This window comes from Trichoderma evansii (genome assembly GCF_050947405.1).
Source record: "Trichoderma evansii strain SZMC 28006 chromosome Unknown GGI43scaffold_30, whole genome shotgun sequence".
Taxonomy (NCBI): Eukaryota; Fungi; Ascomycota; class Sordariomycetes; order Hypocreales; family Hypocreaceae; genus Trichoderma; species Trichoderma evansii.
Genome location: NW_028145176.1, coordinates 226991 through 243341, shown reverse-complemented (window position 1 = coordinate 243341; position 16351 = coordinate 226991). Strand labels below are relative to the sequence as shown.

The following is a 16351-nucleotide window of genomic DNA, read 5'->3' as shown; positions in this document are numbered from 1 at the left end:
ACCTTAGTATGCTTTGTTACTCCACATTTCTCCAACATTATCCTCCATTTTCTCAATCCACTGCTGTTGTATTTTGCCAGCGCCTACCCTCGCTCATTTCCAACTCAAGCTAGCTATCTCAAGGCAAACACTTAGCGCAATCCTTTAATGCTCACGCTCATCGTATCATAGGGCCGTGATATCGTTCTATGAGGGAGGCTTTTCCACGAGCATGCCATGCGCAGTGTCATAGCCTCCGTAGATGATCATAGTGAAACTCTGGCAACCGAAAGTGTGCAACAAAGAGTTCCTTGGACTTCAGCGCTTATCGAGAAGCGCTACTTGATAATAACGGCGGCTCAAGTTACCTCTTCTCGCGAAACTGCATAGATCCACATGTCCTTTCACCTTCTAAGCGGATTGGTTGACTGATCTGGTTTTAACTGCAACAAGTCCAATTCTTACAAGCATTTCAGAATTATGCCACCAATATGTCCATCAGCTTGCTGACCAATGTCCGAGGCTAAAGTTTTGTTGCGAATATCAACATTAGGAGTACAGGCGTGAACTTGGATATTATCTATTCAAAAGGCATTTTGACCAACATACACTTTAATGCACCAACTATTCAATAAATCCGTGACAGATTGAACAGACCTGACCAGACAAGCAAGGTTCACTAGCGCAATCTTAAGGCCATGAATTCATTCATAGCTTATAGGCGTTGTGAGAGAGATCGCCATCTTTGAACTGATGCGATCGTACTTCCGTCACCCGTTGAACAGATACGCTTAGGTGGTGCCCTAGGATAAGTGGCGTAATAAAATATGATACTATTCAGATCTTATGAAAAAAAAAAGGGGGCTTACTTCTGTCTGTTATGCCAAGGTTGCAAGGATGAAAATCTTTTTTTATACGTAAAGTACGTCGACGTCTTAACAAAGGTGGTCCTTAATATGTCAGAAACCATGACTGTCGAGTTGACGGGAAAATGGGTCACCTTGGGCGAGACTCAGTTGCGGGCCAGCTTTGAGCGACAACTACTCTCAACGGATGTCACACGCGTCGATATCCGAGAACTGACAAAGGCGTCCGACGAGCAGATAGCCAAGGCTGTTGAAGCGATTGGTGAACTTCGCTCGTTGTCGAAGCGTGGTCTTAGACACCGATGGCGTCTTGACAGAAGTGTTAACGGAATCAGTGTCATCAACGCTTCAGCTGGTTTCCCCTGGCATTGATCTCGCCCAGGCCCTGAGAAAGCTATTAGGCGACTGCAGGATCAGGTGGAAATGCGTCGCAAGCCGGTAAAGTTAATTTCTGATTCGGGGGGCAGCGATAGAGAAATGGAGCCTGACGATATGGAAATTTTTATGCCGAATATCATGGGCTCAAATGCCAATGTGATGGATGAAAGTTTGGGTTTGAAGATTGGATTTCAAGATTAACTTCTAAATGACCAGGAGCTTGAAGCTACTTAGGCGTTGGACAGATTGGAATCGTGATAAGGAGGAGCAAAAAAGAGGGATCTTATAACCATAAGCACACAACTATACTATTACATATGCAAGGGTTGGGCATTATATCTAAATGTTTTTCTAATACTTCTGATACTTCTGATACTGCTTTTAGCGCACTTATGATAGAATCCAATCTTAGTGAAGGGTCCTGAGTTATATTCCCCGGTTTATTAGTATCTACTTAGGTAGGTAGTCTTATTCTTATATGTACATATTTTCTTTTGCGTAGAAGGTCCTCGATCTCATCGTCTCAGCAGAGACTGCCTTGGCCTTGCCGTCTTGTGCAAGCCTGACCTGCTCTTTGTGGGCTTTTGTGTTGAGGTGTTTGCGCAAAGCTGTGATCGATGCAAGGCTGTAAGTTGGACAGTGGTATTTCCCAGATGTTTTTGCTCGAGCTCGAACACCAGCAGCTGCCTGGGTTGAGATTGGCCCACACCAGTTTATCCCTTAACCTGCGTGCGAGAAATCCTTTCAAGTCGATTGCCTTCTCCCATTGTACATGCAGTCTCTGGGACTCATTACGGCGCTTATGGCACTTCTCCGCATACTCAATGAGTTCCTCATCTGTCATGTCTAGGCCCTCTGGTAGTTCCATAAAAGAAACATGACTGCAAAGAGCAAGCTAGCAAACAGATTGTCTTGCCAAAGCAAACATTTGACCACGCTGCGTCCAGTGACTTGGGGCCGGCGAAAAAGAGAAGATGGAAGACAGACTCTAGAGCAAGGAACCGAAGACGAGCTGATGGGATGAATTCGACAGAAGGAATTGGTGCCCAGCAAAGCAAGCCACGATGTGTAATGGTGTAGCTGCAAAGAGCGAGCCAGCTAACAGATTCTCTTTACCAGAGTAGGATATTAGACCATGCTTTATCCAGCGACTTGAGTCCAGCAAAAAAAAAAAATGCAAAAGACAGCCTCCAGAAGAGCAAGGAAGCGGAGACGAACCGATGGAATGAGAGTGACGACTGGAATTGGCGCCCAGCAGAGTAGGCCCCGAGGTGTGACGGTGTAGCTGCAAAGAGCGAGCCATTCGACAGACCCCCTTTGCCAAGACAAGATTGACCACGCTGTGTCCAGTGACTCAGGGCTGGTGAAAAAGAGAATGCAGAAGAAAGCCTCCAACGCAAGGAACCGAAGACGGGCTGATGGGATGAATTCGACAGAAGGAATTGGTGCCCAGCAGAGTAAGCCACGGTGAGTGTCACCAGCTTGAAAGGCAAGGTCGACAAAACGAGGTAAGAGAGAGCGCCGATCATACATAATTCCGTAGTCTGCTCCGAACGTCATATGGACTATTGGTGTCGAAGCCAATGTAAAGCTTTGGTTTATTACCCGGCTTCTCCATGATGGGGGCATAAACCGCCCAGATTTTGTCGCGGCTTGGTTCTGTCGTGAGAGAGCGAAAGAAATCTAGTGAAGGGGGACTTGTTGAGAGGAGAACCTCGACCAGCTTAGAGGGAAAGACAATGCAAAAAGAGGATGCAGAAGATAAGCCAAGGGGACAGGAGTGACAGGAGGGATTGGCGCCCAGCAAAGCAAGCCACGATGGGCAATGGTGTAGCCGGCTTAGGATGTAAGCCCAACGAAGTGAAGTATGATGTGAGCTTGATCGTAATACTTGAGACTGTCCCGAACACCACCTTGGGTATTTGTCGCTTTGTCGCTGAGCCGACATAAAGTTTGGGCTTATAGCCAAGTTTGTCCATGAGAAGGATGTAGACTGTCCAGACTTTCTCGCGGCTGGGCGCGGCTGTAAGGGAGCGGGGGAAAAATCCAGAGAAGTCGAAGTTGTTGATGAAAGGACATCAAGGAGCGTAAAGGGAAAAGACAGTGGCGTGGCAGTGCATGTCTTTAGGAAATATTCCTCATCTCCAAGCAGAATCTTGTAGGCAGGGCAGATATAGTAACTTGGGACATGAGAGACAACAGCGTGCCAAGTACACAAGTCAAATCGCTCTTGGATGGTAAGAGGCTCTTGGTATTCTGCGGACCATTCAACATCAGGAGATTGTTCAGCGTCGATGACCTCTTGAATATCAGGTTCTTCGTCAAGAAATTGTTTACTGACAAGTGTCTCAGCTTCGACCAGCTTTTGACTGGTGACTTCTTTCAAATGAGAGGAGATTTCCACGTCCAGAAGATCTTCAATTTCGAGAACTGCAAAAGGACTCGGCGTTTCAACAAATTCGGCCATGGTTGAAGGAATGGGGCGAAATCATGAAAAGGTCCAGATATTGTTGACCGTGGTGAGGAGAGGGGGGCTATTTGAAGAACACGGGTAGTCAGAAAAGGGCAGCACTGAGCCTAGACGATGAGGAAAGGCGTGAATGGGTAGAGGAGTCTGTACATGAGGGAAAGTGGAAAGGATCGAGAAGCATTAGAGGTAATAAAAGTGGCAGAGGGAGTATGATCAATAGAAGCGGTAGAAATAATAGAAGGAGCGATAGATGGTAATGGTAGTAGAAGCAGTAAAAGAAGTAGGAGCAATAGAGGAAGTAGGAGCAGTAGAAGGAGTAGAGGCAGTACAATTGTATCAAAGCCTCTAAAATAGCTGATTATGTAGGAACATTTCTTCTTGGACACGGCGTAGTGGCAGTTGGCATAGTTAGAACCAAAGTCGTCAAGGGCCACATAGGCCATGAACACACCATTTCTCTGCTGACATCTCTCGCATTCATTCTTCTTAGCTAGAGTCCGTATGTAGGAGACTATATAGTACAGACGATAAGGATTGCTCTGCTTGGAGTATCATTTAGACCCAACATGTCCCGTATATGTACTTCATGATCAGATCAGCGGCTTGTGTGCGCATAACATTCAGATCATACTTGCACAAAGTAGTACAGCCGAATTTCATGTAGAAGCATTGGTAGCAGTAGAAGCAATTTGAACTTATTCAAGCATATCAATCGGGTGTGTAATAATAGAGCTGTATATTGATGGCCATAAAGTTCTTTATTCTTTATTCTTCATTTTGTAGTTAATTAGTCGATAAAGTAGATACTAGTAGTATATGCGAAATCCCCTATAGCATACCTACAATATATCTCTGTGATAATTGAATACCAACTTGACAAATCTACATTGAATATTACACCATGTGATTAAAGGCTCGCGTATCTAAAGTTATGACTGGTTTATAACGACTCTCTGGCTAGCGGGAATCTTCACAGCATTTTTAACCCTTCTCAAGGATTGCTGATGATGACCAAGATTGCACGCTAATGCCCGCACAGGTGACATATCGCTAGGCTTTACAGCATCGTTGACCCTCTCCAGAACCAGCTCCCTTTTTCAACGAACCATCTTTACCAAACAAGGGAACAAGACCTCTCTATCTTAGTTGACAGGATTCGATTGTGGAATCAGGTATGGCTGAGCGGAACCTGTGAACGTATTCCGCATAATTTATCCCCTCTAAGTACAGCCGAGATTGATTAAATCAACTCACACAGGAGAGACAATGTAAATTTTGGATCTTCAAAGACATTGATTGATATTCCGAAGATGATGTCTAGCTATTGTCATCTCGCTTCTATCGCATCTTTCAACGCCGATCATTCGTAAATACCTGATAAACCAACTATACCCCCCAAACGCCGTACATATCATATATCCCTATCCGATCACATACTATCCTTCTAAAACGCCCATATTATATCCGTTAGTCCCTTTCCGAGAGGCACAATGCGTGTGCCCAAGAAGTCTCTGAGCCCTCCCCCCAAAAAGCCAATATTAATTAACCTTTCACTTCCTCGACGCCCCAAAGTTCGTTCGCTTCTTGTTGGTCTGCGCATCATTCTCGCTATCTTCCGTATCCTTCTTCTTAGGCTTGTTTGCTTTATTTCCTCCCGCTGAAGTTGGCGTGGGATTGCCCGATGCGCTGTCTCGAAACGTAGTGGATAATGGTGTCGGCGCGGGAGTCGAGCCTACTGACCCAGGAGCCGAAGAGTCCTGAACAAAAGGCATATAATTAGTTCCATGAACAAGAAAGCTGATATCTCAGCGTATATCTTCAGGCCAGTGGTCTTACCCCATTATTCGGTCGGTATGAAATTGATGAGCGCGAAAACACACGGTTCTGTTCCGCCGGACCCGTCTTTCGCCTCTGTGCTGCTGCGCCACTCGTGCCCTTCATGTAGTTGTCAAAACCAGTGATAATGTTACCGCTAGGGGTGCTGTCGAGGTAAGCGGTTTCCTTCTGGGCGATGCTCTCTTCCATCGACGCCTATGACGACAATCATCGGTTAGCATCTTGACCGAGCGTCGCAACAAAGAGAAATAAGCATAAAAAAATAGTCGCAAAACTTACCAGGCGCCGTTCCAGCTGCCTGCGGCGATCGACCAAGTCTCGCACGCGCGCCTGTGCCTTCTTGTACTCTGCCATGGTTGGTTGCGCTTCGCCGGGGGTCGAGATGTAATTGCGTGTTTATGGTCAGACATGCGCTGGCGCTCGTATATCTGGTGGCTATCGGCGCCTCGGCGATGCGGCCGTCAAGTTGCGGATGAAATGAGGTTGGCGGCCCGTATTTTTGATGTTGTCATGAAAAAGTAACACCGAAGTTCTGGCAGCGGGATTGAGAGGCGCTAAAACGCCGCAGCGAATGTCACACTCCACCTCAGCTGCTTTCTGCTCGCCACTAGGCCTTACAGAGTAGCTAAGGCTACTAACACATTCGCAATACTGGTAGTGTGTACTTTAACATGGAGCAATTATGTATATTAATGATAAATACCGCCTGAGGTAATGCGCTCATTTCTAGTTTGGCTTCTACTGGCTCCTATTTGAAGATATATGCTGCGAGGAATGACCGTAGAGGGCTACTACTTATTAATACTGGTCCAGTTGCAGTTACAAACAAGCATTGCTTTTTCTTTCCAACGTGTACTTTCGTAGATCTAACCAGGTTCTTTTTCGGCTCTTTCATACTTGCTTAGCAGGCATGAGTGCCAATTTCTTCTTCTTTTTCTGGAGACGGGTGCTTTAGCAGCAGTTAGCCTCAGCCGTTGGTAAATGCCAGTGTCAAAGGTTCTCATCTGCTTAATCTCTTCCGAAATATGAGCTCTCTTCGCAAGAACTCTCTGGCACGGTTGTATTCGGAGTGGTGAGCTTTATAATGTTTTGATGCTTCATCACGCATCATTGATTCAGCATCAGCCAGAAACTAGAGGCCAGCCACTTGCTTCTCCTATCAACAAAAGACTTTACTCACATCTCTAGCTGTCGATAGCCGTCTAGCTAAGGATTCGGAGCACGTGATTCATCTTCCAAAGTATCAGCTGACTTGCCATGATTTGACGGAGACGAGGGCGCAGAAGAGCTATTGCGTCTCAGCCTTTCAGATTCCTTGCCCATTGCTGAGGCTTCATTGTCTTTGCGGCGACGATTATTGCGGCGACGACGTCCGTTGTCCTTATCCGACCCAGACTCATCAGCGCCATCACCTCTTCGCCGTGCTTGTCGGCGCTTTGGAGGCGATTTTGATCGGGGGCTATCCACGGATCGATTGCGACGACGAACGGGGCTGCGGCTTCGCGCTTCTGAGGGACTCCGCGAACGAGAGGATGGTGTCGCTGAGTAGCGTCTTCTGCGCTCGACCGATCGACTTCTAGAGGCAGACTGCCGTCTTCTCTTTGGTGGAGGTGAGGCGCGCTCTGAAGAAGCTGAGCGTCGATTTCGAGCATCACGGCGATCTCTACCGTTGCGTGATTGCCGTCTTGGTCGATAAGCATCTCCGCGAGGGGACCTAGATCTTTTTCTTGAGTCTCTGTATCGACCGGGTCCGCCTTTGCGCCGTGGAGGGCTCCTAGAGCCCCGGTCGCTGCGAGACATGCTGCTGCTTCGAGAGCGCGATCGCTCAGACGCTGACTCAGAAGGCGAGCGACTTCGCCGTCGCGCCCAGCCACGATCGCGCCCCCGGCCGCTGCGATTTGGAGGCACATAGCTATCCCGACGATACGAGTCCCCAGAAGCACGGTGTCGAGGTTCAGGGGAACGTGATCTGTTTGCATTCCAACTATGACCTCCTCTTCCACGGCCCTCAGAAGCTCGATCTCCACGGCGGCCCGGTCGACCGCCCCTCTCATTTGCTCGGTCTCGGCGATCTCGATCTTTTAACTCTGTAACTTCTCGGTCACGACGGTCGGAGTCTTCGCGGCGCTTTCTGGCACTCTCGGCAGCTCTATCTGCCTCAATCTGAATTGAATGTTAGATCTAACGGCGGTAAGAGTGAGGTGTTGTAAGAATAAAAGTACCAACCTTTTCCTGCATAAGCTCAAGTTTCTTAGCCTCTAGCAGTTCTTTGGGTACACCCTGCGGGTTGCCTTGAGCGCTTAGTAGCAATTTCCATAGCTCCTTGCAGAATGGTGCAGTCTCTTTATCCAAGAATCCTGTAAGCTGTATTTGAAGTGATTTTATGTCGGGCTAGCAACCACAATGGTCAGCATGGCAGATCTATAGTTGAAGATGGAAACAAGAGCAATGGATAAGCAAACTTACATGTCTGGGTCCATCGATCAAATTGAAACACAGCTCGATCACGACATCGTCTTCATTGCCCAGAATTTCAGAGATCCTGTTAGCAATCCATCTGTGAGATTTGCTGTCAGCACTGGAAAAGTCGGAGGCCCATGATAAGGCAGAGATATGGGGACCCAGTGACAGACTTTTTTATAACCTGGAGGTTGACCTTTTGCATGTCAACCTTCTGACTAAACTCGGTAGGGAATTTGGTCGACTTCATGAGCCGAGCATCTCCTGCTGAAGCCATTGCCGCACGAATCGCGATGGCGATATAATATGATGAGCGCGTCTGCGAAGCTTGTAAGATAAAGAAAAGGTTAGCAAGGTGACGTCTGTGCTGCTCTTAGTTGAAAAAGCGCCAAGCATACTTCGTATCGAGAATTATGCACGGGCCAAGCTTGGGCCAGCATCTGTGAAACCCACAAGGCGCACTAGGCAAAAAGCTACCCAGCAGTACTCTCCACGCCTGCTTGTCCAGAGTAGCGCGAATGTATTTTTAGGTAGTAGCAGCTTTTGGATGCTTCCAGGTACTCTGGCAAGCTTTCAGCGGCTAGGCTGCAAAAGCTTCAGTGAGTGCGCAGGCCTTTACTGTTCCTGGACCCCGCAATGAACGCCCCGGGATGTTCGCTGTTGGCGATGACAGCAGGCAGCCTACCTGACAAAGATCTAAAAGAAGTCTGCCAGTATTCTACCATTGCGTTTACTTCGCTTCACTCTCCATCTCCCCTCGAGCCTTTGTCAGTTTCAACGTTGCAGCGGGAGCATAGAACTGCCGCCTAGAATGGATACTCTTCATGCACCAACCGTGCCCTCAGGGCCAACATCTAATTTCAGTGAGAGAAACGGCGATACAGGGAAACAGAGCTTTGCAGAACTCCAGCGCAAGAAGGACGATCTGGAGGCAGAATTAAAAGCCTTGGGGAGCGTCCTTGATTCGGTACGCAGCAAAGGCCTTTCTATCATGATTGAGCCTATGATTAATAAGATGCTAGCATGGAGTTGATATGGAAACGCCGCTGTTGACCAGAGATGGCTTTCCCAGAGCAGATCTTGATATTGCCCAAAGTATATAGTTTGGAAAATCGCCTGTTGAAGAGTGACATCTAACATGCATACAACAGTTCGCACAACAAGAGCGCGCATCATTCGCCTACGCAACGACTACAAAAATCTCATGGGAGTGATAGAAAAGTATCTCCATGAGCATTTTGCGAACCTCCAAGAGGGAGATGAAGCCCCAAGCACGGCTGGGGATGAGCTCCGGATTTTGCCTGATTCCCAGTCTGAGCAGCTGGATGAGCCGTTTGCGAAGGTCAACTCCGTTGCGGCAAACAGTCCGGCCCAACAGGCTGGCTTACAAGCTGGTGATGAGATTCGCAACTTTGGCTACGTCAACCGATCAAATCACGATGGTCTCAAAAAGGTGGCAGAGTGTGTTCAGGGCAATGAAGGAGTACGTTCTTTACGCTGTGTTATGATCCGCCTTGCTTCATTTTCTAACTTTGTTAACAGAAAAATATATTTATCAAAGTATCTCGGCCCGACGGAGTTGCTCGTCGCCAAGAGCTGAGATTAACTTTGACTCCGAGGAAAGATTGGGGTGGGAGAGGGATGCTAGGCTGCCACATCTTGCCTCTGTAGTTTATTATTGGGGCGTGGTATTATTTTCATGGACTATAATCAGCAGTTACAGCAATATGGCACTTGGGACTCGATTTATTCGCACTGATCGATCACTGGGGAGATTGTCACCTCATCACCCACCCAGCCGCTATCAAGCATCTACACGGCCTGGTGATGATGTACCTAGCCAACAAATAATATGGCAGATCGCATCAAATAGACTGGATTAAGCACCAGAGAGATGCTGACAAATCTGTGGTAACACCAAGAAGAAGTGAAAGGAAAAGAAAACTGTGTGTTATGCTACATTGAAGGGCTGGAAGAAAGTTTCTTGATATCAAGGTTGATCATTTGAAACGAGTTGGATGAATCGTATAAGAGAGCGCTGCTACTGCTGGGAAGAATACTACGAGGAGCTGAATTGAAGCATTACTACCTGGCAGTGTACTAAGCATGTTATCAGAGGCAAAATAGGATCTGTAATGGCCATTGCTTTCTCAATATTACTCGAGTCCACGGTACAATACTCAAATTGTATTTTCATCTTCATCACATCGTCATAATTATATTTTTATGAGCCTCTAAAGCTGATATTATACATTTTTTATCTAGGATACACGGCATATATGCCAAGATGCTTTTATACCTTCTTGGGTCCAACCATGAGCTCAGGCTTCACCAGGGTGTCGAACTCCTCCTCAGTCAGCGCCTGGAGCTCCATGGCACTCTGCTTCAGCGTCAAACCCTTCTTGTGGGCATTCTTGGCCACCTTGCTGGCCATGTCGTAGCCAATCTTGGGGTTGAGGCATGTCACCAGCATCAGACTATTGATAAGAACAGTTAGCTTTGCAAAGTACATTTCACCGCAAAACAGTGGGCATATTAGGGGAGGAGAATAAGGGGGCAGTTGCTTACGATTCCTTCATGATGCTAGCAATCTTCTCCTCATTGGCCTGCAGGCCATGGACGAGGTTCTCCTCGAACGAGCGCATGCCATCGGCAAGGATACGCGAGCTGTGCAGCAAGTTGCGGATCATCAGGGGCTTGTACACGTTGAGCTCGAACTGGCCGTTCATGCCACCAATGGTGGTAGCAACGTTGTTGCCCATGACCTGAGCGCAAACCATGGTGAGAGCCTCGCACTGCGTAGGGTTCACCTTTCCGGGCATAATGCTGCTACCAGGCTCGTTCTCCGGCAGGATCAGCTCGCCAAGACCGCATCGCGGACCGCTTCCGAGATATCGGATATCCTGGGCAATCTTGGTGAGGGATCCAGCCAGGGTGTTCAAGCTACCATGAGCCTGGACGATGGCGTCGTGGGCAGCCAGCGCCTCGAACTTGTTTGGCGCAGTCTGGAAGGTGATACCAGTCATCTTGGTAACCTCCTCAGCGATGCCCTCGGCAAATCCCTCAAAGGTGTTGATGCCAGTGCCGACAGCGGTACCACCTTGAGCCAGCAGCTTCAAATCGGGCAGGGAGCTCTCGACACGCTTGATACCAAAGTCAAGCTGGGCAACATAGCCAGAGAATTCCTGAGCCAAGGTGAGAGGAGTAGCATCTTGCAAGTGAGTACGTCCAATCTTGATGATTTTCTTGGCTTCAAAGTCGTCAACCTTTGCCTGGAGAGCTGCTCGAAGGCTGTGGAGAGCAGGCAGCAGATCACGCTCAAGCTCGAGGACGGCGGCGATGTGCATGACGGTGGGGAAAGTGTCGTTGGAGGAGGCGCTTCGGTTAACGTGGTCGTTGGGGTGGACGGGAGACTTGGAGCCCATCTTGCCGCCGAGGATTTCAATGGCACGGTTGGAGATGACCTCGTTGGCGTTCATGTTGGACTGAGTGCCAGAGCCGGTCTGCCAGACGACGAGGGGGAAGTGGTCAAGGAGCTTGCCATCGGCAACCTCTTTGGCGGCCTGCTGGATGGCCTGTCCGATCTTGGGATCTGCCCGCAAGAAGATTGAGTTGTTAGCAACTTTTTCTTACATCTTGCTGCTTCTGTTTCCCTTCTCTCTAGCTTCTAATCATTGTAACACCTGTGTATGTTGCGCAAAGGGTACAATTGCAAAAGCCAATATCCACCCCTCTTCCAATTGCACCCGATACGTCACATATACTTGCTCGCTCGCTCGCATATTACGTACCAAGGCCATATTTCATGTTAACCGTAGCGGCAGCGCCCTTGAGAATACCAAAGGCCGTGATAACCGGCGGGGGCATGCGGTCCTGGGGCTGGTTGATCTTGAAGTTGCCCAGCGATCGCTGTGTCTGGGCTCCCCAGTACTTGTCCGAGGGCACCTCGATCTCGCCAAAGGCGTCGCTCTCGATTCGCTTGTCGGCCATGTTGGATCGTGTGGCGTGAATAGCTCTGTAGCTGGCGGGAACAGTCGTCGAGGCGGTTTGCAGAATTGAGGTCTGCGGGGTGCAATGAGGGGAGGCACGAGCCGATGCTGTTCTCAGCCATAGGCGCGATCCGGCGATCGCAACCGAGGCGGTTCTTGCCGATGCACTCCGAAGCATATTGTCTCTCTTTTTTAGTACCCTTTTCCTTGTCTCTATATGTCTTTAAGGAAGCGGAATGGGCACGTCAAGGCCAATTGGACTATAAGGGTATGCCTAGCTGGAGGAGGGAATAATTAAGAGTCGTATATTTCAGAATAGGAGAAAAAAGAAGCAAAAACCGTAGATTCCGGTTAAGTAAATATTCGGCTACGCCTTATTTTTACTCTCAACAAACGACCCGGCTTTTCCCTTAGTAGCTATGAAACGAGGGAAAAATTGAACTTAGTTGGGGAGAAGCTATGCAGACTGAATTGCCGTGGTTTTCCTCCGCGGTCGCCGTTTGTCTTTCTCTTAGCCGTAGAAGATAAAAATAACTGTCTATACTGTTGATTGATGCTTTTTTTACGGCAAAACCAAAAGCTAAGGTCATTTTTTTGTTTTGTTCTTCATACCTACGAAGCTTGATGCCACTCTATGGTAGCTGTTATATGACGTATCTATCAAGGATATCCCTACAACCTAGCCTAGTAGTAGTATTACGGCAGAGATGGAAACTGCCCCAGCCAGCTTTTTCGCCTTCACTCATCCCATGAAGAATTTATTTGTCTAGCAGCATCTGCCCAGGCTCAAATATTTACCTACTTTTGCGTGGCATCTTGTTTCTGGCCAAAATTTCTTTTTTGTTGCTGTCATGGTGACGGCAGACAGAGTGCTGGTGGCTGCACTATAAGCCTAGCCAGACAACTTATACCAAAGAGCACACTTGTAACCACAGTGACCAAACAGCCGTAGCGGGTAACTGTTAGCGCTGTGCTCTGTAATATCGTACACCGCACATTCGTTGGGACCTGAGGCAGCGCTGAAAGGCGCCTCCTAGGCACTTGCAGCAGCAATGCAGGGCAGCATCAGAGATTTGCGCTACGAAGTACAGAGAACAAACCAGAATCAATGGATGGGGCCTTGGGTCCCAAAATAGGTAGGCGGTCGCTGCGCAAGGCAACCTTGGAGTGCCTAGCAGCAGCTTTAGCAGCTTTTACCGCCAGCGATTCTCGCCTCCCTGCCGGCAGAAAAAAAAATTAGAAAAAAAAGGCAGGGAGGAGGGGCTCTCAGCAAGGCCTCGCTCCCAGTAGATAGCGGTGATGTCACGTGCGATTAGCCCACCCCTGGCGACTGAATTTTTCGCTTGATGATGGGAGGCAGGCCTTGCTCCCCTTGTCCCAGTTCCCCGCCGCCTTCAAAAGAACTCAGGTTAAAGACTGTCTGGTGCAAGTTTTCGACGTCCACACCATCCTCGCGTCATCCACAAACCCACCAGGTATGCGCCCAACACATCGCATTTTTTTCTCATTTGCTCTGCTCTGCTCATCCGAGTCTGTGAGCTGCTGGCCGTTTTAGACGTGTACTTGCTAGAACGAACTGTTACTTTTGATTAAAACTGGAAATCTAGCAGACTAACGCCATCTCGCAGGACCCCGCCTGTTTACATCACCACACGCTCGTCGCTAATATATCGAGCCTTTCAGTATGGCTGAGCAACAGACTCCTACCTTCAAGCTCGTGCTTGTCGGCGATGGTGGTACCGGCAAGGTGTGTTAATTCTTGGGTCCTGGTCTTCAATCGACGTCGCGTGCAAACGGGATCGAAAGCGACGCTTTCCACCTGACGTGTGGCGAACGACGATATTTTTTTCACCTCTTCCTTTAGCGATACAAGCCTTGACATCGATCTCCCCGCTAACGATGGCTTTGACGCGATAGACTACCTTCGTCAAGCGACACTTGACTGGTGAATTTGAGAAGAAGTACATGGCCACCCTCGGTGTCGAGGTTCACCCCCTTGGTTTCTCCACGGTGAGTCCCAATACGCCCCGCCGCGAATCGGTATCCGCCGCCCATATACTAATATCATTACCAGAACTACGGTCAGATCCAGTTCGACGTCTGGGACACTGCTGGTCAGGAGAAGTTCGGTGGTCTTCGTGATGGTTACTACATCAACGGCCAGTGCGGTATCATCATGTTCGATGTGACCTCCCGTATCACATACAAGAACGTCCCCAACTGGCACCGTATGTTTCATCCTATCCATCGAAAAACGCGCCCAAGGTTTCTAACTCTTTGATTCTAGGTGATCTCGTCCGTGTCTGCGAGAACATCCCCATCGTCCTGTGCGGTAACAAGGTCGACGTCAAGGAGCGAAAGGTCAAGGCCAAGACCATCACCTTCCACCGAAAGAAGAACCTTCAGTACTACGACATCTCCGCCAAGTCCAACTACAACTTCGAGAAGCCCTTCCTGTGGCTTGCTCGCAAGCTGGTTGGCAACCCCCAGCTGGTTCGTACCACCATTTATGCGGAGAAGAGTAAATCATCCCATGACCATGCGCTGACTGTATTTCAATGTAGGAGTTCGTTGCCGCCCCTGCTCTGGCTCCCCCCACTGCCCAGGTCGACGAGGCTCTCCTGGCTCAGTACAAGAAGGAGATGGACGACGCCGCAAACATGCCTCTTCCTGGTGAGCTGTCTGACGATGATCTGTAAACGACTCGCGCGACGGCGACAAAAGTGTTTTATTTGACAATGCTGGGACATCCCGGACTACTTGGGAATTTGGCCATCGGCAGCTGGAATGACCGTTTATGATAAAGGAAGGAAATTTCCGGGTTCACAGGAGCTTGATCGGAGAGGGCAAGGCTATACCCTTGGTACCTCGTTTGGGGTAGATTATTGAGGCGTCGCCGCAGGGAGTTGCGGCAAAACCTAACCTAGCTAGACTTTTTTCATATTAAAGACAACTATTTCATACCACATTACCGTTCTAACTATATTTCCCGTTTCCTACGACATGACAGTGCGCCTTGGAATACGGCACCAAGTAGAGAATGAAGTGGAAACAAGCAACGAACTACGAACTATACAACTAATACTAGGTAGGTACTATGTAAATCTAGGGCTGCATATGACAACCTACTAAGTTACCTGGTACCTATTACTAAGAGGCTACCCGGATCTATATTTACCATTTACTGGCCAATACTGCACAACCACCAGGTAAAGAATGCGTAAGGCTAGGTCGTGTAAGCATATATCACATGTGCAAAGATATCAGAATATGCAAGAAACAGGCGTTTTGGTTAGCTGTTGCTGCGTTGTATCAGTACTTGACGAATTGACCTTGTACGACCGTCGCTACTAGTGTTACTGGTATCAATATTAGTATACATGTACTTCTTTTCTGCTAGATTTAACGCAAGACCAGCGAGACATTCAGATTTCCCGGAATGCATGCCGGACAACGCATTCATGTATGTACTCGTATGGGCTCCGTAATAAGACTCCATACTAACCACGAGCAAGTAGCCTGGCATGCACCACCTACCCCTGTATATAGTAGTATCTTGCCTGCTGAGTGCTAGTAATATGTTGCAGAAACTCAGGCAGGTATGGAGCAGACATTGTACACATATGCAGAACCACTTGACGGACAGAGTGATGAAGATAGAATGTTGACCCGAAAAGAAACCTAGAATAGACGAAGAACGTTGGGCAGATGTGGATGGGGCTTGACAAGGCTCCATAAGGTCTGCTCCCGTTGGCCCTGCGCTGGCTAGTCTTTTTTTCCCGTCAACTGCGGTGAAGAAAAAGGGCCAAATTGTTGTGGCTGGGGATTGATGGGGATATGCGCGATGCAAGACGCATGTAGGAAGCAGGCCAGGCCCTTTGACACGTACTACATGTAGCATGGGAAGCGTGTGTTGTATATGTACGAGTATGTATAGCTAAGGTAGCAAATTGGGGTAGAAGGAAAAAGCAGCAAGTATATACTATAATATGTGGAAGCTCTGGAGGTCTATAACTGCATACATGTACGGATGAGAGATGTTGACGGGCCGCTGTAAGCAGAAATTGATATGTTTGATAAATTCTTGTGTTACTACGAGCAAGCGAAGCTTTAATAGCTTTAATCCTGGCTGGGGCCTGGGACTTTCGGCATTCTTTGCTTTTTGTCTTTGGAATTGGTTGTAAGCTGGAGATGGGTGGCCAGACTCGATGCAACGATCCGGAGAAAGGATGAGACGCAATGGATGATTGGGAAGAGATGGAGGGAGTGGAGATATGCAGCAGGGTAGGGAACGTTTGCGACGAAGCCGAAACGAGAGAGACAGACAGACAGGTAGACAGACAGCAGTGGCCAAAAAGGCGGAAAGGGAGACA

At 48.4% G+C, this 16351-nt stretch overlaps 6 protein-coding genes across 6 annotated transcripts; 2 read left to right on the top strand and 4 right to left on the bottom strand.

Annotated features, from left to right (window-relative positions):
• Positions 1 to 2748: 2748 nt before the first annotated feature.
• GGI43DRAFT_388246 (uncharacterized protein) lies at positions 2749 to 3690 on the bottom strand (the record flags this gene model as incomplete). Its single annotated transcript, XM_083204037.1, has 1 exon — positions 2749 to 3690. One exon carries the CDS (start codon positions 3688 to 3690, stop codon positions 2749 to 2751), a length of 942 nt encoding a protein of 313 aa, XP_083055928.1.
• Positions 3691 to 4966: 1276 nt separating this feature from the next.
• Positions 4967 to 6011, bottom strand: GGI43DRAFT_417316 (histone acetyltransferase subunit NuA4-domain-containing protein). The gene is made up of 3 exons (XM_083207407.1): positions 5809 to 6011; positions 5530 to 5724; positions 4967 to 5450 (listed from the first exon to the last, which is right to left on the bottom strand). The coding sequence occupies exons 1-3, from the start codon at positions 5881 to 5883 to the stop codon at positions 5244 to 5246; spliced, it is 477 nt and encodes a 158-aa protein (XP_083055927.1). The 5' UTR covers positions 5884 to 6011; the 3' UTR covers positions 4967 to 5243.
• Positions 6012 to 6201: 190 nt separating this feature from the next.
• Positions 6202 to 8352, bottom strand: GGI43DRAFT_417313 (PWI domain-containing protein). Its single transcript, XM_083207406.1, has 5 exons — positions 8163 to 8352; positions 7996 to 8086; positions 7756 to 7920; positions 6710 to 7692; positions 6202 to 6624 (listed from the first exon to the last, which is right to left on the bottom strand). The coding sequence occupies exons 1-4, from the start codon at positions 8264 to 8266 to the stop codon at positions 6736 to 6738; spliced, it is 1317 nt and encodes a 438-aa protein (XP_083055926.1). The 5' UTR covers positions 8267 to 8352; the 3' UTR covers positions 6202 to 6624; positions 6710 to 6735.
• A 282-nt stretch (positions 8353 to 8634) lies between these two features.
• On the top strand, positions 8635 to 10179 carry GGI43DRAFT_417309 (uncharacterized protein). The gene is made up of 4 exons (XM_083207405.1): positions 8635 to 8956; positions 9012 to 9084; positions 9141 to 9472; positions 9532 to 10179. Exons 1-4 carry the CDS (start codon positions 8801 to 8803, stop codon positions 9658 to 9660), a joined length of 690 nt encoding a protein of 229 aa, XP_083055925.1. The 5' UTR covers positions 8635 to 8800; the 3' UTR covers positions 9661 to 10179.
• A 103-nt stretch (positions 10180 to 10282) lies between these two features.
• Positions 10283 to 11979, bottom strand: GGI43DRAFT_426025 (fumarase FUM1; the record flags this gene model as incomplete). The annotated part of the gene is made up of 3 exons (XM_083208584.1): positions 10283 to 10466; positions 10558 to 11581; positions 11781 to 11979. 3 exons carry the CDS (start codon positions 11977 to 11979, stop codon positions 10283 to 10285), a joined length of 1407 nt encoding a protein of 468 aa, XP_083055924.1.
• A 1683-nt stretch (positions 11980 to 13662) lies between these two features.
• On the top strand, positions 13663 to 14677 carry GGI43DRAFT_388241 (ras family-domain-containing protein; the record flags this gene model as incomplete). The annotated part of the gene is made up of 5 exons (XM_083204036.1): positions 13663 to 13725; positions 13896 to 13988; positions 14053 to 14206; positions 14266 to 14471; positions 14543 to 14677. 5 exons carry the CDS (start codon positions 13663 to 13665, stop codon positions 14675 to 14677), a joined length of 651 nt encoding a protein of 216 aa, XP_083055923.1.
• Positions 14678 to 16351: the final 1674 nt, after the last annotated feature.

What these genes read in the sequence shown, in the direction of transcription:
- GGI43DRAFT_417316 (XM_083207407.1), bottom strand. Translation starts at nt 5,883, where the DNA reads ATGGCAGAGTACAAGAAGGCACAGGCGCGCGTGCGAGACTTGGTCGAT. An exon ending in GGCAGCTGGAACGGCGCCTG is followed by an intron (nt 5,725 to 5,808) that starts GTAAGTTTTGCG and finishes TTGTCGTCATAG; the next exon opens with GCGTCGATGGAAGAGAGCAT. An exon ending in CATACCGACCGAATAATGGG is followed by an intron (nt 5,451 to 5,529) that starts GTAAGACCACTG and finishes CCTTTTGTTCAG; the next exon opens with GACTCTTCGGCTCCTGGGTC.
- GGI43DRAFT_417313 (XM_083207406.1), bottom strand. Translation starts at nt 8,266, where the DNA reads ATGGCTTCAGCAGGAGATGCTCGGCTCATGAAGTCGACCAAATTCCCT. An exon ending in TGATCGATGGACCCAGACAT is followed by an intron (nt 7,921 to 7,995) that starts GTAAGTTTGCTT and finishes TGTGGTTGCTAG; the next exon opens with CCCGACATAAAATCACTTCA. An exon ending in TTGAGCTTATGCAGGAAAAG is followed by an intron (nt 7,693 to 7,755) that starts GTTGGTACTTTT and finishes CATTCAATTCAG; the next exon opens with ATTGAGGCAGATAGAGCTGC.
- GGI43DRAFT_417309 (XM_083207405.1), top strand. Translation starts at nt 8,801, where the DNA reads ATGGATACTCTTCATGCACCAACCGTGCCCTCAGGGCCAACATCTAAT. An exon ending in TGGGGAGCGTCCTTGATTCG is followed by an intron (nt 8,957 to 9,011) that starts GTACGCAGCAAA and finishes ATAAGATGCTAG; the next exon opens with CATGGAGTTGATATGGAAAC. An exon ending in GTGTTCAGGGCAATGAAGGA is followed by an intron (nt 9,473 to 9,531) that starts GTACGTTCTTTA and finishes CTTTGTTAACAG; the next exon opens with AAAAATATATTTATCAAAGT.